General features: G+C 44.7%; 2 protein-coding genes across 10 annotated transcripts in view; both read left to right on the top strand.

Annotated features, from left to right (window-relative positions):
- Nucleotides 1-5795, top strand: part of LOC116504236 (zinc finger protein 25-like) — a 31159-nt gene extending 25364 nt beyond the window's left edge. For all 7 annotated transcript variants that reach the window (XM_032211135.1, XM_032211132.1, XM_032211133.1 and 4 more), the window contains 2 exons: nt 2578-4717; nt 5416-5795. In XM_032211135.1, the coding sequence (XP_032067026.1) occupies nt 2578-4715 (2138 nt within the window). In that variant the 3' untranslated portion in view covers nt 4716-4717; nt 5416-5795. The remainder of the gene's footprint in view (nt 1-2577; nt 4718-5415) is intronic.
- A 6615-nt stretch (nt 5796-12410) lies between these two features.
- On the top strand, nt 12411-23024 carry LOC116504243 (zinc finger protein with KRAB and SCAN domains 7-like). 3 transcript variants are annotated; one of them, XM_032211152.1, is made up of 4 exons: nt 12411-13011; nt 17453-17566; nt 18435-18561; nt 20790-23024. In XM_032211152.1, exons 1-4 carry the CDS (start codon nt 12694-12696, stop codon nt 21788-21790), a joined length of 1560 nt encoding a protein of 519 aa, XP_032067043.1. In that variant the 5' UTR covers nt 12411-12693; the 3' UTR covers nt 21791-23024. The 3 variants fall into 3 exon arrangements, with proteins under 3 accessions (XP_032067043.1, XP_032067042.1, XP_032067041.1); XM_032211151.1 differs by having other exon boundaries at nt 12411-13020; nt 20793-23024; XM_032211150.1 differs by having other exon boundaries at nt 12412-13020.
- The last annotated feature ends 1033 nt before the right edge of the window (nt 23025-24057 follow it).

Here is a 24057-nt window from a genome sequence, read left to right as displayed (position 1 = left end):
GGATCTGGTCCATTTGAGGAGGTGACTGTGTACCAGTGACGTGCAGTCGGGTGGCAGGGGAGGCATAGCCTCACCACTGTCAATCATGAAAACGAAAAAAAAAAAAATGTAAACGGGAAAAGGCAAGTGCTGAGGTTAGGCTAGCTAGCTGCTGCCACACTGTGAATGACTGCCTGTTTTAAAAAGCCTCTTAAAAAGCACCCCCTACTATGAGGCAGGAGAACTGCATGCCTCATCTAGTCTGACTTTTTAGGCGCTCGAGCAAAGTTGAGCAAAGGTTAAAAGCCTAAAAAATCCCGAGATAGTTGAGACATGCAGTTCTCCTGCCTCATAGTAGAGGGAGCATTTTTTAGAGGTTTCAACTCTGTCATTCAGTTTAAAGCTGCAGCGTCGCACTCACTCTTCTTCCTCTCTTTCTCCATTTCTGATCCACCCCTACCCCACGCTCCCTCTTTTCTTTCAAATTTCCTTTTTTTCTTTAATAAATGCAATGCTCAGGCATTCTCTCCCGCGACACCCCACTGACTAAAGCACTTTCCTTCGCCCGCCTGAGCTCTGCTGCGGGCGAAAGAAAGTGCTTTAGTCAGTGGGGTGTCGCAGGAAAGGAGAGAGTGCTCAGGCATTCTCTCCTCTCCCGCAACACCCCACTGACTAACGCACTTTCTTTCGCCTGCCTGTGCTCTCAGCAGAGCTCATGTGGGCGAAAGAAAGTGCTTTAGGCTCATGTGGGCGAAAGAAAGTACTTCACTGACTAAAGCACTTTTGCCCGCCTGAGCCTAAAGCACTTTCTTTCACCCGCTTGAGCTCTGCCGCGGGCGAGAGGGGAGAATGCCTGAGCTCTGCCACGGTCGAAAGAAAGTGCTTTCCCCTAGTGAGTTTTCCCCATGGTTTGGGCCAAGCTGCAAATGATTGATTGGTGGCTGCGGCTCAGATCGGGCACTTCTTGGTGGGCTGGAAGGTGAAGGGAAAAAAAGTATTTTGCCATGCCGGGAAACGTCATGGCAAAAGAAGCAGCTGGTGAGGTTGCCGGGAGAGAGCCCAGGAGGAAGGGAGAGAGCCCAAGAGGAAAGATGCACGCGCAGAGGAGAGGAGGGGAATCTAAGGCGAAAACAGCACGTGGTTCTTCCTGACAAGCTTCCTCACCCCTCGCTGCCTTTCTCCGGTTGCTGCGTTTTGTTGGAAGTTGCCCCTCCCCTACCTGCTGGAGCATGGATGCAAATTGGTAATAGCGCTTTTTATTATCCGAGGTGGGCTAATAATAGAATCCAGTCATTTCTCCTGAGCTAAGGCCACACTTATTCCCTTTTAACCACCTGAGGTTCCTTTGGTAACAGACGGGGATGGGTGCTCCCTCCCCCACAAGCTCCAGAAGGAACATGTTTATTCTTCATTGTTTTCTAATTTCTACCCACCCCTACCTGCCATTGAGGGCTTTAACTTTAAGCAAATTGCTGCTGAGGGATACACTGGGGGAAAGAGTAGGAATTCCTCCTCCCCCCTTGCCTTTCATCTCTCCTCCTCTTCCTCCATTCCGAATTAAATATGCAGAAAACTTCACCTGAAGCTACTTTTGCAGGTCAACATAAATATGTCTGTATTAGAAATGTTCCTTATTCAACGGCTTATGCAAGCATCCAGTGCAGGCAACATATATTAAACTAATTATTAATATTTAACTTGCCTTAAATACATTCCAAAACTTCCACCCAGGGTTGTAGGGAACAATATGTTTTCAATAGTGTATGCCGTTCCCTTCTAAACTTTATTACTGATAGCTGTTCATTTCCAAGTAGAACTGAAGTAGAATATTAATTCTCTATACATTCTGTATACATTTTCTATGTAATTGCAAAAAGATCAAAGATGTCACAGTCCTCCCATCATGATGATCATTTGTCGTGTTTCAATAGGAGACAGGTAGTCCTGAACCTATGACCACAATTGAACCTAAAATTTTATTTTGCACAGTAAGTCAGTTAAGTGAATTTTGCCCCACTCTATGACTTTTCTTGTTGCAGCTGTTAAGTGAATCACTGCAGGTGTTAAATTACTAACACGGTTGTTAAGTAAATCTGGCTTCCTCCATTGACTTTGCTTGTCTACTGTCAGAAGGTTGCAAAATATCAGATGGTTGCACAAAGTGATCACATGACTCCAGGACATTGCAACCATCATAAATATGAACCAGTTGCCAAGCATCTGAATTTTGATCATGTGACCATGGGGATGCTGCAATGGTCATAAGTGAAAAACTGTCTTGTCACTTTTTTCAATGGTGTAACTTTGAATAGTCACTAAATGAACAGTTGTAAGTTGAGGACTACCTGTATGCTGTTGAAGTACTGAAATGTTTCTGTTCCTCAGCATCTTGGGTAATGCCTGCACAATTGTGGAATCTTTGTGTTACCTGCAGTCGCCTTGTGATTCCACCAGGGAAAGTACTGAATTTTTGAAGATCCATGTAGATCTCCATCCATGCAGACAATGCCAGAAACTAAACTCTTTGGTGATTCTGTATGAGAGTTAAAAAGTCAAGTGCAGTCATTCATTTTTTTCCCCTACCTTTTCCACTTTCAGAAATGGAGGATTACATTTCTAAACTAAAAAATTTTTCTAAACTGGACTTTCAATCAAAGGAGGAGGTAATAATTAAAGGAAGACCAACGCCGGAGCTAAAGGGCCTGCTTCAGAGGCATAATCAGAATACCCGCTCTTTCCAAACCGAGTGGTACACACGAAAAGACTGGCTGTGTGGATGTTCAGTAAGAAACCGCCTTTTCTGCTTTCCCTGCCTTCTTTTCTCTACTTGCGACAGTGTCTGGACTCAGATGGGATATTGTGACCTGAAGAATTTGCAAAGAAGTCTCATCAAACATGAGCAGTTGACCACCCATATACATAGTCAGATCACGCTAAAAACGTTCGGCATATCCAGGATAGACATAGCTTTAGACAAACAACGCAGACTCAACATCAACATCCACAATGCTAAGGTAAAGGAAAACCGAGATACTTTAAAAGATCTCATTGATGTCACCTGTTTCCTCGCCAAGCAACAGCTGACATTTCATGGAAATGATGAAAGTACAGACTCTACCAATCGTGGAAACTATGTTGAACTCTTACATGTTTTTGCTGAGAAAGATGACAGGCTAGCTAAACATTTGAAAACATCCACTGTATTTTCCAGCTTGTCAAACAGAATACAGAATGATTTAATTGAAGCAGTCAGTGATGTCATTAGAAATGACATTAAAAAAGAGATTAGTGCAACTCCATTTGTTGCTGTAGAAGTAGACGAGACCATAGATGTCACAAACCGAGCTCAGATTTCTGTCATACTGCGGTATGTGGCTATGACTGATGCCAAATGTGAGGTGAAGGAGGCGTTTTTGGGATTTGATGATGTGAGTGAGGACAGACACGCTCCCGCAATTGCTGAGTATATCCTGAGAGTGTTGCAGAAGTATGACTGTGTTGGAAAGCTTGTAGCTCAGACCTACGATGGGGCCGCTGTAATGGCATCAGAACTTAATGGCGTGCAAGCTAAAATAAAAGAAAAAGTGCCCGAAGCCATGTTCACACACTGTTATGCACACAAGCTGAACTTGGTGCTTTTGCATTCAGCAAAGTGCATGCCGGAGTGTCGCACATTTTTTAAAACAGCTGAGGGACTAGCGTCATTTTTCAGCAAGTCCACAAAGCGCACTCACTTGCTGAATGATGATGTTAAGTGCCGTTTACCCAGAGCAGCGCCCACAAGATGGAGTTTTAACTCTAGGCTGGTGCAGACAATAAGCATGCACCAAAATGATCTGCGCGCGTTATTTCATGTCATTCTAGAAAATCCTGACAACTGGGACAATGACACACTAATGATGGCAGCAGGATACGATCAGTGGCTGTCAAAACCATCAACATGCTTTCTCCTTATGGTATATGAGGATATTTTCAATGAAACTGACACACTTTTTAAAGTACTACAAAACAAAGTGATGGACATTGAATATTGTCTTGCACGCATCCGCGACACCTTTACAGCTCTTGAGCGCATGAAACTGGAGTTCAACAGTTTATATGACCGATTTGAGAAGAAATGCAGCTCACTTGGCCTGACAGGGACTGGACGTAGAGAGTGGGTTATTATATCTGAACAAAAACGAGTGTTTTGTAACATTTTGGAGAATATAAACCATCAAATGCAGGTTAGGTTTGATCATTTTGGTGAGTTGACTTTCCTTGGTTTGGTGGATTGCGCAAAATTTAGTGAAATGTCCAAACGTTTTGATGACACAAAACTGCAGAGCCTTTCAAAATATGCCAGATTTTTTGACTTTGTTAAACTGAAGGCGGATCTCGTTGGACTGTACAGCTCACAAGTGATCAGGGATACATGTAAATCTCCTGCACAGCTTCTTAGCTTTCTGGCACAGAAAGATCTCATTGAGACTGTTCCTCAGGCCACAAAGTTGCTCCAGCTTGTGCTCACTGTTCCAGCTATGGCAGTATCGGTGGAGCGGTCATTCTCAGCACTGAAGAGACTAAAAACATACAGTCGGAACAAGACCAATCAAGGACAACTTGCTTCCCTGGCTGTGATCGCCATTGAAACAGAGAGACTTTTAAAATTAAAAGAAGATAACGAAAAATTCTACCAGCAAGTCATAGATGCTTTTGTTCAGAAGGAGCAGCGGATGGACTTCAGTTATAAGTAATGGTAAGTCCCATAATAACTTCATTTTTTTCCATTAAAAGGGTTTTTGTGTGTGCTACAGTATGTGTAAAGAATGCTGATATGAGACCTTAAACATAATCCTTTAACTGCTGCCAATCAAATATTGGATAAGATAATTTGTAGGATTTTAATCAGATTTGTAAATCTGATTGTGATGACATCAGTGCCTCACCAGCCATAAACCTCACTGCACGTCACTGCTATGTACTTCATGCTGGAGGAGTGGAAGCTGCTAGATTCTGGTCAGAAAATCTTGTGCAGAGAAGTCATGTGGGAAATTTCGAAGAATATGGCTGCTATGGGTAAGGCCAGGCTTTGCTCTGGCTTCCATTCATTGGGAGAGGGTTTTTTTCAGTGGAGGATGACTAGCTATTTACACTCAGATGGTTAAGGTGATAATCCCTCCTTAAGGCCTTGTCAGAAATACTCACCATAGAGTGTCCTAGGTGTACCATGGCAGTGGCTGAACATCTTGACCAATCAGCACCAGATTTAATATATTTCTTGGATGAAAAAAATCTTTGTATAGCATCAGGATGTCCTAGATAACCATTTGCAGCTTCACATCCTAGCTAGACACATAGCTGGTACCAAACCTAGAATGATTTTCAGATGGGAGAGACACACACCCCTTTCACCATTCTAATTGTAACAGAAATATTTCTTTTCTTTTTTCCAAGGAGATGGAAAAAAGTTGGAAAATGAGAATAGCAAGCAATCAAGCTTAAAGACAGAGAAGCATGATGTTGAAGAGGTGATATATTGCCATGAAAAGGACACAAGAAGAGAAGAGAGAAACCACTCAGAGAATGGAAAGGAGAAGTCATCCACTTCTGTTCCTGTTGGCATCCCTAGCTTCCTATCCCAGCAAGACCTGAAAGAACAGGAAAAGGAAAAATATGGGATAAAAGAGAAAAATTGATTTGATTTATATGAATGTGGTATAAACCGGACTGAAGGAGAAATATATGAAAAATATGTCAGTAATTTGTTCTCTCTTACTTTACTTTACACACTGGAGAGAAACCGTATAAATGCATTAAATGTGGAAAGACCTTTAGTCAGAAAGAAAAACTTAATTCTCATGAAAGGATGCACACTGGGGAGCCACTGGACTCTGCCAGTTTTATTCTTCTGGAGTGCTGAGCACCAAGTATGAAAAGAGCTTTAATGACTTCAGCACCTTTGATTGCCACAGTAGCATCCGCACAAGAGAAAATTGGAAGTACATGAGAAGTGGAGCCACTATCACTGAGTGTGCTTTCTTCTCATAAAAAAAATCCACACCGGAAAAATAAATGAAATCTGTGGATTGGGGTTTATTCTCAACAATCAACCTAATCCAAGGATCCACATATGACAGGAAACTTAATAATTCATGGAATGTGCAAAGATCTTTGGTTTGTATTGGAATCTTATTTACCTTCCACGAAGCTATATAGGAGAAACTGTATAAGCATTGGAATTTGAAAATTGCTGATGGTGGATCAATGACCTTACTTATCATAGGACAGTGATGGCGAACCTTTTCAGCACCGAATGCCGAAAAGATCGCACAGCAACAGCGTGTGCGTGTTCAAGGCCATGCTCTGGGAAATCCAAACTTCCGGGTTCTAGCGCACATGCACGGCCAAAAATCAGCTGGCCAGCACACCTGCGCAAGCCGGTTTTCATGACTGCCACACACACAAACTACAGCTGATTGTTGTTCATGTATGCCAACCAAAAAGCCAGAAGACAAACAGGCAAGGCCATGCATGCTGGGTGACATGGTTTCGCATGCCACTTTGGCCATGCGTGCCATAGGTTTGCCATCACAGGCAATAGCAATAGCAGTTAGACTTATATACCGCTTCATAGGGCTTTCAGCCCTCTCTAAGCGGTTTACAGAGTCGGCATATTGCGCCCACAATCTGGGTCCTCATTTTACCCACCTCGGAAGGATGGAAGGCTGAGTCAACCCTGAGCCGGTGAGATTTGAACCGCCAAACTGCAGAACTAGCAGTCAGCTGAAGTGGCTGCAGTACTGCACCCTAATCACTGCGCCACCTCGGCTCGGTCATAGGATGATGCCTTTCTTGAGAAAATATTTTCGTTCCCTGTCTGAGATAATTCATGAAATTCAAACCTATGTTCATCTCCCACCTCTTTGAGGATGTAAGAAACTCCTGAGGTTAAGGGGGTGGCCAGAATTCTTTCTCTACCCATCCTTTCTTTTCTCTAGGGCAGAAATTTGAAGCCCTTTTGCCATTTTTACTGATGTTCTTCAAAATATTCATGCTCATTGGCAATATAGCAAACCTTATAAAAGTCTTATATGGCTCTGTCATACCACATATAACTTTACATTGTTGTTTCTCTCTAGCCTCACCTAATGGCTGGAGAGACAAATATGCCCCAACTATATTGTCTGAAGCTGACTCTGCCCATTTACCAATCATCACAAACCAAGTGCATGCTGTGAAGCCAGACTCCATTTCCTTTGGCATTTGGAGAAGTCAGAAGCAGCCATTTTAATCTTTGGCACATGGTCATCCAAGAACAAACTTGATAGAGATGGATGAGAGAGACAGAGAGAAAAAAAGATGAGAGATGAAGGAGAGGGAGAGGGAGAAGGAAAGAGATGAGAGACACAGAGATGAAAGAGAGAGATACCTGTTTCCCATAGAAAAGAAAACACTGGTAGCCACAAAATCTGTATAGGCATGGCTGGGAGGGGTGTGTGTCATGTGACTGAGTGGGAGTGAGTGACATCGAGTTGGCCACACCCACCCAGGTTTTATGGCTCCTGTGTTTTGTTTTCTGTGGGAAACAGTTCCAAATGACTCTTTGAGTGTTTAGGGTTGCAGACCCCTACTCTAGACAGTCAAGCACCACCAAAGATACCATGTCACAGATTTGGATGTCTTCATACGAGACAAGTCTCAAGTCTCTAATTCTTCCAGACCGTCATCAGCACATGTTTGTCAGTGCAAAGGCTGAAGTAGCAAAAGCAAGAGCAGCCTTTGCTGAGCAAAAAATAGAAATAAAAAAGAGAAATCCATGTTAGAAGTGAGGCTAGCGTGGATAAACAGAGAAGAAGGTCACAGAGGCAACAGTGGAAATCAACGCTTTACAGAGAGCCGTGTATTCTGACAATGAATGCATTAAACAGCAATGTCCTTGAGCCAGAAGTTGAAACCCCAAATCCTCTGCAATGCACCTGAGACTACATCTATCAGCACTCCAGGCCAAGCAGCAACGACCTTCGATAGATAAAGACAACCTTTGAGAAACAAGCCAAAGATATTACTCAGCACCACTACAGGCTAACGACAAGCCCCAAGCCTACAAACAAGAAAGTATCACCTGTGATAGCATACTCAGCTGTGATAGCAGCCCACTCATACTCAAGATACTTGACCATGCAATTTATCCCACAGGATCAGCTTTCATGCCAGTGCAGCATAGAAAGAACCAGTTGAAACCAGAGACTCCCAAAATGTATGACTACCACAGCAATGCACAATTGGTTAATCAAACCACCATACCTTGCCAAGTTCCTTGTATGTCGTGAGCTAGTAACACAAGGACTTGAAAGGTTTGATGATTGTCCTGAGAGCTATAGAGCTGGGCAATTGTCCTTCCAAAATGCCACCAGAAGCCTGGATCTGTCATATAGTGGGGAGATAGCTTTTAAGAATTAAATGGCTTGGAAGCAAATCTGAGCATGCAAAGCAAATCAGGACAATAAATATAAATTACCCTGAAACAGGCTTTAAGTAATCTGGGACAGAATTGTTAAGTGCTATTGCTCAGCAGAAGCAGTGGAGAATGCCAGAATTCCCAACAGAGCTTATTGGAAACTTAGGGAACTTAGCAACTTACTAATGGAACTTCAAGTAGCTAAGTTGGGACTTGCAAGGACTTGCATTCCTTGACACAGCCAGAGGTGTCAACCCCACTGTACAAAAATTACCCTATAATTTACAGGAGCATTGGATTGCACATGGCTCTAAATACAAAAGAGAGCACAATGTTCCATTTCCCTCCTCCTGTTTTTGTGGAGTTTGTGTGCCAATAAGCTAAAACAAGAAATGATCCTAGCTTTGACTTCACATTGTCATGTGCTGCTCCTTCAAAATGTAATCCTTGCAAGCCTCCAGTCCAAAAAACGAATGTGACTCCTCCAGATTCCCTTTGCAGATCTGCCAGCTCCTCTCACATAGAATCGGAGATCAGAGATCCTGGAAAGGAGTGTCCTCTATATCAGAAGCCACATCCTCTCCTGAAATGCAGAGCCTTCAGGGAGAAGTCCATAGAACCCAAAGCTTTCCTGAAAGCGAACAATATTTGCTACATCAGTCTCCCACCTTGCCAACTACTGTTTAAAACACACAGTGACAGCGAGCACGGCAGGGAAGAAGAACACACTGCTACAACTGCAGCAGAAATCAATACAAAATGCACAGAATGCCAAGAGACTGCAGATGGCGTCCTGCTCCAAAATCTGTTTAGTCAGAGTCTACCAAGGTGACTCTGCTCTGTAAGAGCCAAGGTGGCGCAGTGGTTAAATGCAGCACTGCAGGCTACTGCTAGATCAGCAGGTCAGCGGTTCAAATCTCACCGGCTCAGGGTTGACTCAGCCTTCCATCCTTCCGAGGTGGGTAAAATGAGGACCCAGATTGTTGGGGGCAATATGCTGACTCTCTGTAAACCGCTTAGAGAGGCCTGAAAGGCCTATGAAGCGGTATATAAGTCTACTGCTATTGCTATTGCTATTACCCAGCAGGCTAAAGAGACAAAGCCATTAAGCTTTACACTATTCTAGATGACCAGTAACAGGTCTTTAGCCAGCTTAGCCTTCTTTGATGCCTTTGGCATTAAAGGCCCCAACATTCCATATTCCTTAAAAACTTGCGCAGGAATTGTGGAGACGGTGGGAAAATGACTGTCTGACTACCAAGTCGAGTCGGTAGATGGGAAAACATGCCTGACTTTACCAACTCTTATTGAATGCAACCAGATCCCTGACCATAGATCTGAAATCCCTACACCAGATGCAGCGATTCATCACCCACATTTGAACCACATCTTGCATCTGATACCAGAGCTCAATCCTAAGGCTCAGATAGTCTGCCTCCTAGGGAAAGATATTTTACGAGTCCACAAGGTGAGATCTTGGATCAATGGGTCATTATAGGAATGTAATGGCAAACCTATAGCATGCATGCTCTCAATTCCTGTGCATGACTTTTCACTTTTCACTAATTTTAAATGTGTGTCTCTGTGGGGTGGTGGGAGTGGAGCTCTTCTAGAGAAGAGATACGGCAATCGCTGTCTATTTTCATGGCAGCAACAAGACTTGGGAAAAACTCGGCTACACGCACATACACACTCATGTATTTACACTTAGTGAAAAGTGAAAACTCACGCACAGGAATCAAGAGGATTTCTTCCCAATTCTACCTATACTTTGGCACTTGCAGCCCAGTGCCCCAAGACACACAGTGACCACAGTGCCCCCAAACTTGTGGCAATACTAGTAGTGGGGGGTGCACATATGCATGCACGGAGCAGCCACTCAGGCGGCGTGGAGGCCAACAGGGAGCTGCCTGGTAGTGGGCTACAGCCCACAGGTTGGGGACCCCTACTGTAATCCATGTGCAGGTCTTTTTATCTTGAAGGAGTGGGGTGTGCTTCAAATGATTTGTTTCCCATCACCATATGAGAAGAGCTCTAGGTAGAATATTTTATGATTGTGACAGTGCTGGCCAGCCAGAAAAAAAAAACTTATTGTGGCTTTTAATCTGCAACACAGTCAATGGGAAAAGCAAGATCCTTCTAGGAAGTACACATCTATTGTTTGAACTCCTTGACGAGGCATGTGAACCCAGGAGTGCACAGGAAATTGGGGGGGGGGGGGGAATTGCTGCATTTTCTGAGGTGCAGAAGGCCCGAGGAAGCCAACAGCCATTTCTCTCCTCAAAACTGAAGAAGGGAGCGTGGAGGAGTTGGAGAAGCACCCTGGATTGCCTTGAACTTCTGGCCATCCTCGAGCAGCAAAGGCGAGATGCTGGATCTAACCGTGCTGGAGCAGCTGTTGGCCCTCCTGCCCTTGGAGATGGAGGGCTGGGTGAGGGAGTGCCGAGCCATTATTCAATCTGCCTTTGGATTATGGATTTCCTGTCTGGCCACTCTAAGAGGGTCAGATTAGGTAATCATATCTCTTCAAACTTTATTCTTAACACTTGTACACCGTAGGGTTGCGTGTTGAGTCCCTTACTCTATACACATGATGGCGAATCTATGGCACATGTGCCACAGGGGCATTAAATTATGGGGGTGGGCATGCAAGCATGCGCACGTGTACTTTTGGCACCCAAGGTGAAGATGGTTTGCCATCACTGCTCTATACTCTTTATGTGCATGACTGCATTCCCACTCACACTAGTAATACTAAATTCGCAGATGATACAATAGTAGTTGGACTCATCTCTGGGGGTGGGTTGGATGAGTCTGCCTATCGATATGAGGTGGACTGGTTGCTTTTGTGGTGTAGTGACAATAACTTGGTCCTTAACACCTATAAGACCAAGGAGCTTATAGTGGTCTGTAAAAGGAATAGATGAGACATCCAACCCTTGCTTATCAATGGAGATCGAGTGGAGCAAGTGGCCAGTTTTAAGTTTCTGGGTGTTATCATAACAGAGGACCTGACCTGGGGCACTCGCATGGCAGCACTGGTCAAAGGAGCCCAGCAGAGAATATACTACCTGAGACTTCTCAGGAAACAGCAACTGAATGAAAAACTGCTGGTGACTCACCTTTTACCCTGCACCATAGAGAGTATTTTAACTTACTCCACCTGTGTATGGTTTGCCAATTGCACAGTGGCAGATAGGACAGTACTCCAGACGGTTGCCCAGATAATCATTGGTTGCCCTCTGCCATCTTTGGAAGAACTTTATCGTTGTACAATGTGCAATGACAATAAAGTAAAGTAAACGAAGCTGTTCCCAGGCCACACCATCAAGTCACCTGCTCCCCGATGCCCCAAAACTGGAGCCGTGAGAAAGAGGCTGAGGGGACAAGCAAGCCCTGCTCATCTTTGCTGATTCACTGAGACTGTTTGTGCGGGGATTGGTGGTTTAAGTCTTCTATTGATGATTTTTTTTTTTTAAAAGGGCAGACTCAACACTCTAAAGAAGATACCCCCATAGAGAAGTGGCCATCCACTGATTAAGGGAAAAGAGAGGCCATCAAACTGGCCTCACATCCTAGGTGGAGGCACAACTTTCTCTGGCCACAATAAGAATTGTGGTGAAGATGATGACTCAATAATAAATGGATGCATTGTCTTGAGGGGACGTCTGTCTTAGGACTCTTCTTGCCATTTTTGTCATTTCCAGTGCCCTCCATCAATTCTCCCCCCCCCCCGAACTTCTTCCATGTGTCCCAGGAACGCACCCGCATCTCCAAGAAGATTCGGGGAAAGAGCAAGAGAAATCGCAGGTGCCCAGAAGGAAACATCAGCCCTCTCTACCCATCACACCTACCCCCGCCCTTCCAAATGCTAGCACAGCGCTGGAGTCTGGACAGCTCTCTAACGTCATTGGACAGGGAAGGAGCATGCGCATAAGACCGTCGTCGGTACTCGCCGAGCGGAGAAGAATGCGGGGGTTTCCCAGGGAAGAGCTCTCTAGCCAGCGGTAGGAAGGAGGGTCGCCTGTATCGTTTTCCCCCTCTAGGAAGGAGCACTCGTTGATCGAGATTCTCCCATCCAGGTGTTCGAGAGAAAGCGGGGCGGAGCGATTTGCAGCTGCTCTTGCCAGGCGCAGAAGGTCTGAAGCAGCCGAGCCCCATTTCTCCCCTCCTGGAAACCGGGAAGTCGGGGCGGAGCGGCTCTCTAGGCCACCTCGGACTGCCTTGGGCTCCCCTCGAGCAGAAAACCCATTCAGGCACAGAGATCTCCAGGGATGGAGGACTCCCTCAGCCCAGAGATCCACCGCCGGCGCTTCCGCGGTCTCGATCGCTGGGACCAGGAGGCCGAGGGGCCCCGGGAGCTTTGCAGCCGCCTGCACGGGCTGTGCCGTCAGTGGCTGCGGCCGGAAAGGAGCAGCAAAGGGGAGATGCTGGACCTGGTGGTGCTGGAGCAGCTGCTGGCCGTGCTGCCCCCGGAGATGGCCAGCTGGGTGAGGGAGTGCGGAGCCGAGAGCTGTTCCCAGGCGGTGGCCCTGGCCGAAGGCTTCCTGCTCAGCCAAGCCCAGAGGGAAGAGCCGGGAAAGGGGCAGCAGGTGAGGAAGGTGTGTGTGTGTGTGTGTGTGTGTGTGTGTGTGTCATCCTGGGAACTCCTGGGGAGTGGGGGGGGGGGAATCAGGGATCTTTCGATGTCTGTAATGAACTGCTAATGGCAGCTTGAAGGCTGTCAACCTTGAGCTGGTCAGGATCAAACTGCAGAACTGTTTGCAGTCAGTAGAATTAGCCTTCTGATTACTAGTATTTGGAGAACTAATTTCTTCTTTGAATCCTTTTGTTTCTTAAAATGCTTGTTTCCTCTTGGAGTTCATTCTGAGAGAAAAGAGAATTCAATCCTGTTTCAACCACCTCCACTCCTGAGGGATATAAGAGGGTCCTGGATTTGAGGAAGTGGTCACTGTTTCTTCTCTAACATCTATTTTTTTTCCTCTGGTGCAGGAATTAATTGGGGCACTTTTTCAGTTCAGTTGATTAATGATTAATTCTCAATCACTCATATTTTCAACATTATTACCTAAAATGTTAGGTTGTAACCTGTAGGGTTTTCTTTTAGTCATTTCACAGAATATTGTTTTTTGAAGTTAATGAAAAAGTAGTGTCTCCCTCAACAGTTCTTCATTAGGCAGTGCTTGGGATTTTCATAGCAGTTCCATTAGTTACTACAACATGGCTCCTTAGAATAGAATAGGATTCTTTATTGGCCAAATGTGATTGGACACACGAGCAGAGGTGGGTTGCCCCGGTTCAGCGAACCGGTTGTGGCATTCAGGCCTAGGTTGCAGAACCGCCAGTGACCCAGGCCTGCCACCCTCCCGAACTGGTTCCCGAACTGCTGCTGGGCTGCCGCCATTTTGGGTTTTAGTGACCGCCCATGCGCAGTTCACTGTACATTTTTCTGCTCATGCGCCCAAAACAATTTACATTGAACAGTGTACGCACGCGGGTTGCGAACTAGTAGTAAAACCGGCAGCAAACCACCCCTGCACACAAGGAATTTGACTTTGGTGTATATCCTCTCAGTGTGCATAACAGAATAAAATACATTAATCAAGAATAAAAAGGTACAATACTTACTGATAGTCAAGGTTACTAATAAGCTATCAAATTGTACTAGGAACCAAATAAAAACATTATAAATTGAAAGATACAAGCAACATGATTATAGTCATAAGTGTGAATAGATAGATACTAGGAAGTAAGAGAAGAATAATAGTGATAAGTTCGGTTCCACCACAAAAGCGCGTAAGACAAAATCGCGCTCGACAAAAGCGCGCTGTGACGTCATCACAGCGCGATGAAAAAGTTCGAAAAATGTAAAAATAAAGCGAAAACCTTACCCTAAGCCCCCCAAACCTAACCCTAAACCTAACCCTAAACCTAACCCTTCACCTAACCCTAAACCTAACCCTAAACCTAACCGTTAAAGTAACGAAAAACCTAACGCTAACCCTTAACCTAACCCTAACGCTAACGCTCTAAAGCTAACCCTAACCCTTAACCTAACCCTAACCCTAACCCTAAACCTAACCCTTACCTTTATGTGAATCGGCTTGCTTTAATTTAATTTTTATTAATTTTTATTTGAATTTTTCGATCTTTTTCGTCGCGCTGTGATGACGTCAAAGGCGCGATTTTGTCGATCGCGCTTTTGTCGTCCGCGCTTTTGACGGGTCACGATAAGTTCTTAGTAAATTATTAACAACGTTGTGGGAATTACCGTATTTTTTGGACTATGACGCACCGGAGTAAGACACACTAAGGTTTTGAAGAGGCAAATTTAAAAAATAAAGTTTTGTACTCTGCAAGCCTCCCAAAAACGGTCTGTTTTTCATGAAAATGGGCTCGTCCCCCCCAAAAAAAGGCATGAATAGCCTTTAGGAGGCTTACAGAGTGCTCCTGGGTGATGCCCCCCCCAAAAAACAAGCAAAAAATGGTCAATTTTTTGTGAAAACAGGCCTGTTTTTGGTCAAAGAAATTGCATGCATAGCCTTTAGGAGGCTTATAGAGTACTCCTGGGGGCTGGGGGGGGGGGCAAAATTGAGCAAAAAGCAGCCTGTTTTTCACTCATTTCTGCCTTCCCCAGCGCTCTGAAAGCCTCCTACAGGCTCTTAACGGCCATTTTGGTGAAGGGGACGGGGTTTCGGGAGGCAAAAAATGTGATATTCAGTGTATAAGACACCTCTAGATTTTCAGCCTCTTTTTTGAGGGAAAAAGGTGCATCTTATACTCTCAAAAATATGGTGGTTGTTAAGCAGAATGATGACATTCCAGGAAAATACTGTCCTTGTGTCTAGTTGTTCTGGTGTGCAGTGCCCTATAGCGTCATTTTGAGGGTAGAAGTTGAAACAAATTATGTCTAGGATGTGAGGGGTCTGTAGATATTTTCACAGCCCTTTTTTTCACTCGTGCAGTATACAGATCCTCAATGGAAGGCAGATTGGTAGCAATTGTTTTTTCTGCAGTTCTAATTATCCATTGAAGTCTATGTTTGTCTTGTTTGATTGCAGAGCCAAACAAGACAGTTCTGGAGGTGCAGATGACAGACTCAATAATTCCTCTGTAGAACTGAATCCTCAACTCTTTGGGCAGTTTGAACTTTCTGACTTGGCGCCGAAAGAACATTTTTTTTTTTTGATGACGTTTTTGATCTTAGGTGTCCATTTTAAGTCTTGAGATATGATAGAACCTAGAAACTTGAAGGTGTCTACTGTTGATACTGTGTTGTCTAGTATTGTAAGAGGTGGTAGTATGGGTGGGTTTCTCCTAAAATCCACTACCATTTCTACGGTTTTGAGTGTATTTAGTTCAAGATTGTTCTGGCTGCACCACAAGGCTAGTTGTTCAACCTCCTGTCTGTATAAAGATTCATTGTTTTCTTGAATGCGACTGATTACTGTTGTATCATCTGCAAACTTAAGTATTTTAACAGAGGGATCTTTTGAGATGCTGTCATTGTTGTACAGAGAAGTATAGAGAAGAGAAGTGGAGATAGCACAAAGCCCTGGGAGGGCTCCTGTGTTAATTGTACAGGTGTCTGATCTGATATTGCATAGCTTCACCTGCTGCTTCCTGTCTATTAGGAAGCTTATGATCCATTTACAAGTGTGATCAGGTACCGCTAGCTGATTTAGTTTACTTAGAAGAATATCTGGAATGATGGCATTGAATGCTGAGCTGAAGTCTACAAAGAGGACCCTTGCATATGTCTTTGGAGATTCAAGGTGTTTTAGGATTTAGTGCAGAGTCATATTAACACCATCATCTGTCGATCTATTTGCTTGGTAGGCAAATTATAAGAAGTCTTAACAGTGGATCTGTGGTGGTTTTCAGGTCTAGTCTTTCAAAGGTCTTCATAACTACAGATGTTACAGCAACCAGTCTGAAGTCATTAAGTTCCTTGATGGAGGGTTTCTTTGGTACTGGGATGATAGTAGAGCATTTGAAGCAAGAAGGAACAAAGCACATCTCTAGTGATTTATTTAAGATGCAGGTGAAGATGCGGGCCAATTGATCAGTACACGTTTTTAAGCAAGAAGGAGTTATCTTGTCCGTACCTGGTACTTTTCCTGCTTCTGTCTGTGAAATAGGCTTTGCACCTCATTCTCTGTAATCACCAGAGGTGGTGGGCCCAATGGGATAGGGTAGGTTGTAGGAGGCTTAGCTGTTGGTGGTGTGTCTGAGATGGGTATTGTGGAAATGGGTGGCAGACCATCACCAATATCTATCTAATATCTAATATTAAGTCCAATACCTGTTGTGGCCCAGCAGGAGCCGTTGGAGCTGCCACCAGACTCCAACAGCGAGGGGCCCTATGAGTCGGCTCTGGAGGATGTGGAGGACCCTGGACAGGGTTCTGACTCCGAGCAGGATGCAGAGAGGCTGGTTGACCAGGAGGTGCCTGAGCCTTGGACCAGAGGGGAGGAGACAAGGAGTTGTTCTTGGATGCAGGACACCGGAGAGCTAGGCGTAAGGAACAGTTATCCAGTTACAGGAGATAATTGCACTCAGCTGGTGGTAATTAGGCTCCTCTCAAGACTATAAAAGGAATGATTGTGCACACGCCCTTTTGCAGGAGTCAACGTATTCACTAAAGTTGGGGAACTTTCCGTGGCTAGCTTGGCAGGCTGGATTGCTGCCAAGGTTAGTCTGTGCTGGATTGCTGCCACCATATTGCCTGTCCTGGCTTGCTGCCAAGGCCTGGACTGTGCTGGCTTGCTGCCAAGGTCCTGTCTGTGTGTCAATAAATCCTTTGCAGTATCTTTGTGCTTTGGTGTAGGACGAGGGGAGTCAGAACAAATACCTATCTAAAATGAAAAGCATTTACCCAGAAATAGCAGCCACATACAGAGCAGAGTCCCTGAATTCTCCTTCTTTAAATTAGGTTGGGGAAATTCAGGTACAGAGGCAAAAAGTAAGGCAAGCAAACTAATATGGTTCTGGTTTTCTGAAAGTGGATCATTAACCAGACTCTTCTATCAGGTGCAGGAGCCGTTCATGAGGGTGATCTCCACAGAGCTTCACGAAAGAGGAGATCCGTCCAGCCCTTCTCAGGAGCTGCATTTCAGGAAGATCCAACTGGGGCCTCCTTGCCAGGTAAATGCAGGTTTCTTCTGAGAGCAGTGGAGTACAAACTCCATCGGTTCATGAACTGCTTTTACCATCAAATGCTGAATCTGTGACCATTTCAACTCAGCATCCCCCCAGAATGTCCTGCTGAATCACACTCAGCATTCAAGATTGTTTTTGAGTTGCAAACAAGAGAAAATGTGTAGGCTTCATTGTATTAGACAATTAGAAATTATTAGAAAATGTGTTTGGTGGAAGGAGTTTAATACTTACTATTTTTCAGAGGAGTGCTAAAAACTGGTTAGAAATGAAGCCCATGAATTTAAACAATAAGAATAAGATGCCAAAGGGCTTAAGAATGAATCCCATGAGGATAAAGCCCTAAGTGAATGCTAAATAGCTGCAACAGTAAGACTTTAAGCTAAGTGATTTGGGATTTCTAGGATCATTGCCAACATTTTAAAATAGATTAGGAAAAATTTCTAGTGGATGTGTCATGTTTACTTAGGGGTTTGCTATCCTAGGGGACTCTGCTCCCCGAAACCTCCTTGCTGAGTTATTCTGGCCCAGTGGGAAGTTTTGCAATGTGGCTGTGTTGCCATTCTACAGCCTGAATGCACCTAAGCCATGATTTGCGGAACTATGGTTTCCCAGCCCCAAAGACTACATGGAGATGTAAGCATAAATCTGTTTCCAGAAAGAAAATGTCTGTTTAGTTCCTTGCAGAGGTGGGTTCCTACCAGTTCGCACCTTTTCGGTAGAACCGGTTCATCAAATCTACCGAACAGGTTAGAGGTTCCTTGTGAACGTTTGTTCCCATTTTGTGCGGTTAAAGAGAAAACTTACAAGTCTTTCTTGGTAATGTCTGCCAAAGAACATTTTCTTTCTCTATCAGAGATCTGGTCCATTTGAGGAGGTGACTGTAGACTTCACGCTGGAGGAGTGGGAGCTGCTGGATTCTGGTCAGAAGACCTTGTGCAGAGAAGTAATGTGGGAAATTTCGAAGAATATGGCTGCTCTGGGTAAGGCGACGCTTTGCTCTGGCTTCCATTCATTGGGAGAGGTTTTTTTCAGTGGAGGAATGACTAGCTATTTACACTCAGATGGTTAAGGTGATAATCCCTCCTTAAGGCCTTGTCAGAAATACTCATCAAAGACTCTGAAAATGTCCTAGATGTTCCATGGCACTGGCTGGCTGAACAGATTGACCAATCAACACCAAAGCCTTAATATATTTCTTGTCTGAAAAATTCTTTGTATACCATCAAGATGTCCTAGAGACCAATTTGCAGCCTTCACATCCTAGCTCGGGGCTCTGCAACCTTAAACACTCAAAGAGTCATTTGGACCAGTTTCCCACAGAAAACAAAACACGGGGAGCCACAAAACCTGGGTGGGTGTGGCCAACTCGATGTCACTCACTCCCACCAAGTCAAATGATCCCCCCAGCCACACTTACTCAGGTTTTGTAGCTCTCTGTGTTTTCTTTTTTATAGGAAAAAGGTATCTCTCTCTTTCTCCCTCTCTCTATCTCCCTCTCTCCCATCTCTCTTTCTCCCTCTCTCTCTCCCTCCCTCCCTCATCTCTTTCTTTCTCTCATCTCTTTCTTTCTCTCTCTCCCCCTCCCCCTCTATTACCCTCTTTCTCTCACCTCAAAGTCACTCATTCCTCATGTAGTAACTATCATCTCCAGTCATACATTAAAAATCATAGAACCTGTATTTTATCCTTTACAGAGAGCATCATGGAGTTTGAGAGAAACTATTCTAATGTAAAATGCCAAATGAAGAATAAATAGCAAGACATGGATTGTTGTGTTACAGATTTTATAAATCCCTGCCAGGTTTTTTTGTCGTCTTGTGCGTTTTCCTCTTGTGCTTCCTTTTGTTCTGTAGCTCAGTAGATTAAATAAGACAAATCAAGGATTTTAGGGGGAATAGATTCTTATTCTCTCTCTGCCTCCCTCCCTCCATCTCCCCCACTCCCCACCCCCATGGAATAACTGCAAGGAAATTCAGCCACATTCTTTCTTCTCTCTGGAAAGATACCAAAATAAACCTTGCGTGGCTCTCAGGCTGTTACAGCACAGCACCATGAGGTTGCCTCGAGGAGAGCAGACAGAGCTGAATCTCTCATCTCTCTCTCTGTCTCTGTCTCTCTCTCTGTCTGTCTGTCTCTCTCTCTCTGCCTCTGTCTCTCTCTGTCTCTCTGTCTCTCTCTCCAAAAACAGGTGAGGGTTGGTTGTTGTTGTTTGTTTGTTGTTGTTTTTTGCTGATGATGTTCTTTCTTCTCTAGGTGCTTTTTACCATATGATTTAAATCAAGAGTCATTTCAGATTCCCAAATAAATGAAGCTCTTTTGTCCCCCTGCTCTGACTCCCTGTCCGCTGGATGCCACCCCCCCCCCCTCCTTGCATGCCCTGAGAAGAGAAGGGCAGCGGCAGCGGATGGAGACTCGCTCCGTATTCCAGAGCGGAAGCAAAGCGGCCCTCTACTTGCCTCTTTTTCCGGCCCTTGTTGTGAAACACGGAGGGGCCCTGGCTGGGCCGCCCGGCTGCAACCAATGCTCTCTGTCATAATGGGCTCCAGGAGGAGGAAGAGGTACACCATCTCCCCCATTGTGCAGCACCGTAAGTTTAAGTGCAAGAGCAGCAAGCAGCCACAGAAGCGGCAAGAGGAATATGGGGAGATGTGCCTCAGCCAGTGTCTCGGGGTGGAGAAAGTCGTGCGTCTCCCCATATTCCTCTCGCCACCTCTATGGATGCTTTCTGCTCTTGCACTTAAACCTAGCACGCTACACAATGGGGGAGACGGCATCCCTTCCTCCTCCTCCTGGAGCCCATTAGGATGCGGAGCATTGGCTGCAGCCGGGCAGCTAGCCAGGGTCTCGGTGCAGAGAAAAGTTGCATTTCTTCCCCAGCGGCGAGGTACGCACAGCACCAATAAGGGCTGGAAAAAGAGGCAACTAGAAGTGCACTTCGCTCCTGCTCTGGAATATGGAGCAAGTCTCCACCCGCCACAGTCACCCTTCTCAGGGCAGGTGAGGAGTGATGGGGAGGAGATGGGCCACCCAGTGGTGGGATCATCTGACAGGGAGCCGCAGGAGAGGGCCCAAAGAGCCACATGCGACTCTGAAGCCGCACGTTGCCGACCCTCGTCCTAGCTAGACACATAGTTGGTACCAAACCTAGAACACATGTTTCTTTCACCATTCTAATGGTAACAGACATATTTATTTTCTTTTTCCCAAGGAGATGATGGGCTAGAAAATGAGAATAGCAAGCAAGCAAGATTAAAAACAGAGAAGCGTGAAGTTAAAGAAGTGTTATTTGGCCATGAAGAGGACACAAGAAATGAAGAGAGAAACCACTCAGAGAATGGAGGGAAGAAGTCATCCATTTCTGTTCCTGTTGGCATCCCTAGCTTCCTGTCCCAGCAAGACCTGGAAGGAAAGAAAAAGGGGAAATATGGGATAAAAGAGAAAAATCAATTTGATTTACATGAATGTGGCAAAAACCAGACTGGGGGGAAAATGTATGAAATGTATGAAAAATATGTCAGTCATTCTTTCTCTCTTACTTTACTAAAGGAACTATACAGCAAAAGCAAACCACATACCTTTGTAAAATCTGGAAGGGATTCCAGTCGGAGCAGAGAGATGAAACTATGCATGGAATGTGGAAAGAGATTCATTAGCAAGAGTAAACTTATTCTCCACCAAAGGATCCACACTGGGGAGAGACCACATAAATGCATGGAATGTGGAAAAAGTTTTATTCAGAAAGGGCATCTTAAGTCTCACAACAAGATCCACACAGGGGAGAGGCCATATAAATGCACAGAGTGTGGAAAGAGCTTTTGTGAGAAGAAAGAAGTTACTCGCCACCAAAGGATCCACACAGGAGAAAGACCATATAAATGCCTGGAATGTGGAAAGAGCTTTACACAGAAAGGACCCCTTAGTTCTCATGAAAGGATCCACACAGGGGAGAGGCCATACCAATGCATGGAGTGTGGAAAGAGGTTTATCCAGAAAGGACAACTTAGTTGTCATGAAAGAATCCACAGAGGGGAGAGACCATATAAATGCACGGAATGTGGGAAGGGCTTTACTCGCAAAGGATATCTCATTTCTCATGAAAGGATGCACACAGGGGAGAGACCTTACAAATGCATGGAATGTGGAAAAAGCTTTTATGACAAGACAAGCGCTACTCGTCACCAAAGGGTCCATGCAGGAGGGAACGTATAGATGCCTTGAGAGTGAAGAAATCTTAACGACTACAGCACCTTTAGTTGCCAGATTGTATGCAGACAGGAAAATTGGAAATGCATGAAAAGTGGATCAAGCTTGACTGACTTTAGGTGCTCACTTCTCATAAAAGGATGCACACAGGAAAAACTGTACAAATCAATAGACTGAGCTTTATTTGTAACAGCCAATGTATTGATCATCCAAAGATCCAGACATGGCAGGCAGCTTATTAATGCACAGAATATGCAAAGATCTTTTTCTTGAGCTTGACTCTTATTTACCATCCAAGCAGCCACATGCAAGCAAAGGGATAAGCACTCAAATGTAGAAAGAACTGAAGATGGATCAATAGGCTAATTTTACATAGGATGACCCATTCAGGAGAGCCACCATAGAGACGTAAAAGAGAATGGCCGAGTTAGTGAAAATGCACTATTGTCTCACTCATCTTACACTTTCTGCCTATATTCTCAGATATGGGGGATGTATGTAGAATACCTTTGAAAGTTGCATACCTTGGTATCGTTTTAGTGCTGGGCCTGTGATTACTCAGTGGTTCAGTCCCAAGTCATCTCACGGTTGGACTATTGTAATACACTCTACGTAGGGTACCCTCGAAGAGCATTCGGAGGCTACAGCTGGTGCAGAGTGCAATGGCATGAGCAGTTTTGGGAGCCCCCATAATGGCCTCTGTAACACTATTATTCTGCAAGCTACATTGGTTGCCAGCCTGCTCCCAGGTGTAATTTAAGGCATTGGCGGTCATCTTTAAAGCCCTTCATGGTGTAGGTCCAGGTAACCTTGAGGTACCGTCTCATCCCACTGGGATTGACCTGTCCCCCTCAGGCCAGCAGAGGAGGCATGCTGCGAGTCCCGTCAGCCTGATTATTCCGACTGGCAGGGTCCAGGAGGAGGGCCTACTCTGCTGTTGCTCCTGCTCTCTCGAACATCTTGCCCCCCCCAAAACCTGCCCCCTCACCTTGAGGTTAGCCCCAATCCTCCTTTCATAAGAGCCTTAAAGAGGTGGCTCTGTCAGTTGCCCTGGGGCCCTAATGGGGGAAATTGATTAATTAACAACAGACCCCCATTTTCCTCCCCCCCCAACATGTCCCTGACTTTAATCTTTGGTTTTAATTTATTCAGGATTTAATGTAGATGTATTCTTGTGTCTGTAAGCCACCCAGAGTTACCTTATGGTAAGATAGGGAGAGAGAAAAAGAGAAAGAAAAGGGGGGAAAAAACCAGAGGAGTCAGGCTGGATGTGATGTGGCATCAGTGAGAGGGTGGAACAAGAAGAAAAGTCACACTGCATGGCTAAAGAAAGGAGAAGTGATTGGAGGAGGAAATTTTTAAATTTTGTTTTACATCTTCAAGGAATGAAGTTCTTGTAAGTCTTTAGGGATTTCTTCAGAGAGTGTCTGCCTAGGGCTGCTGTGTTAGGTATATATGTAAAGACCTACGTAACTCCAAACTGCATGTTTTTTTGTAAACCTAACCTGCATCGGCCAAACCCCTCATATTCCCACTGATTTTACAGTTTTCCGAATTGTATAAATGAATTTGTTCCCTGATTTCTTAAATGCATCTCACCTGGGCTGTTGACAGTAGGGGGAAAAAGAGCTCTAGAGGACCAGTTTGGTCTAGTGATTAAGGCACTCGACTAACAATGTGTAGGACTGTGAATTCTGGTCTCAACTTAGCAATGAAACTCGATTGGGTGATTTTGGACCAATCACTCTCTGTCAACACAATTCACCTTCATGGGGTGGTTGTTGTGGGGAAAATAGAAGGAGGAAAGAGTATTAGATATGTTTCTTATGTTGAGTTGTTTATAAAAATAATAAAAGCAGGATTAAATTGGGTTAGGAATTCAGATTGGAAGAGGAAGAGGGGGATGGTAAAAATCTCTAGGGATAATGGTGGCTCAAGTCTGCCATAAGCACCATTTTTAGGGGGTTCTCCGATCTTAAGATGATCCTGAACGGCTTCCTCTATGTAATCCCTGGATGCTGCCTAAGTTGCCTCTGAGGGGCCCCATTAAATTAATTCAAATTTCACACAGACCGGATAGAGCTAGTTCTCGATTTATGACCACAATTAAGTGCCACATTTATGTTGCTAAGCGAGACCGTTGATAAATGAGTTTGCCCCATTTCACAACCTTTTCTTGCCACAGTTAAGCGAATCCTTGCAGTTGTTAGTAGCGTGACTGTTAAGCAAATCTTTGCTCGTTCGGTCACAAAAGGTGATCACATGACCCCGGG

The sequence above is a fragment of the Thamnophis elegans genome, chromosome 2, assembly GCF_009769535.1.
Source record: "Thamnophis elegans isolate rThaEle1 chromosome 2, rThaEle1.pri, whole genome shotgun sequence".
NCBI lineage: Eukaryota > Metazoa > Chordata > Lepidosauria > Squamata > Colubridae > Thamnophis > Thamnophis elegans.
The sequence above is the reverse complement of the archived record's forward strand: the minus strand, read 5'-3'. Positions and strand labels throughout refer to the sequence as shown.

Bases quoted from the DNA above. Each gene is read 5' to 3' on its own strand.
- LOC116504243 (XM_032211150.1), top strand. From the start codon at position 12,694: ATGGAGGACTCCCTCAGCCCAGAGATCCACCGCCGGCGCTTCCGCGGT. The intron at 13,021-17,452 runs GTGTGTGTGTGT...CTCTTCTATCAG, and splicing joins AGGGGCAGCAGGTGAGGAAG to GTGCAGGAGCCGTTCATGAG. The intron at 17,567-18,434 runs GTAAATGCAGGT...TTTCTCTATCAG, and splicing joins AACTGGGGCCTCCTTGCCAG to AGATCTGGTCCATTTGAGGA.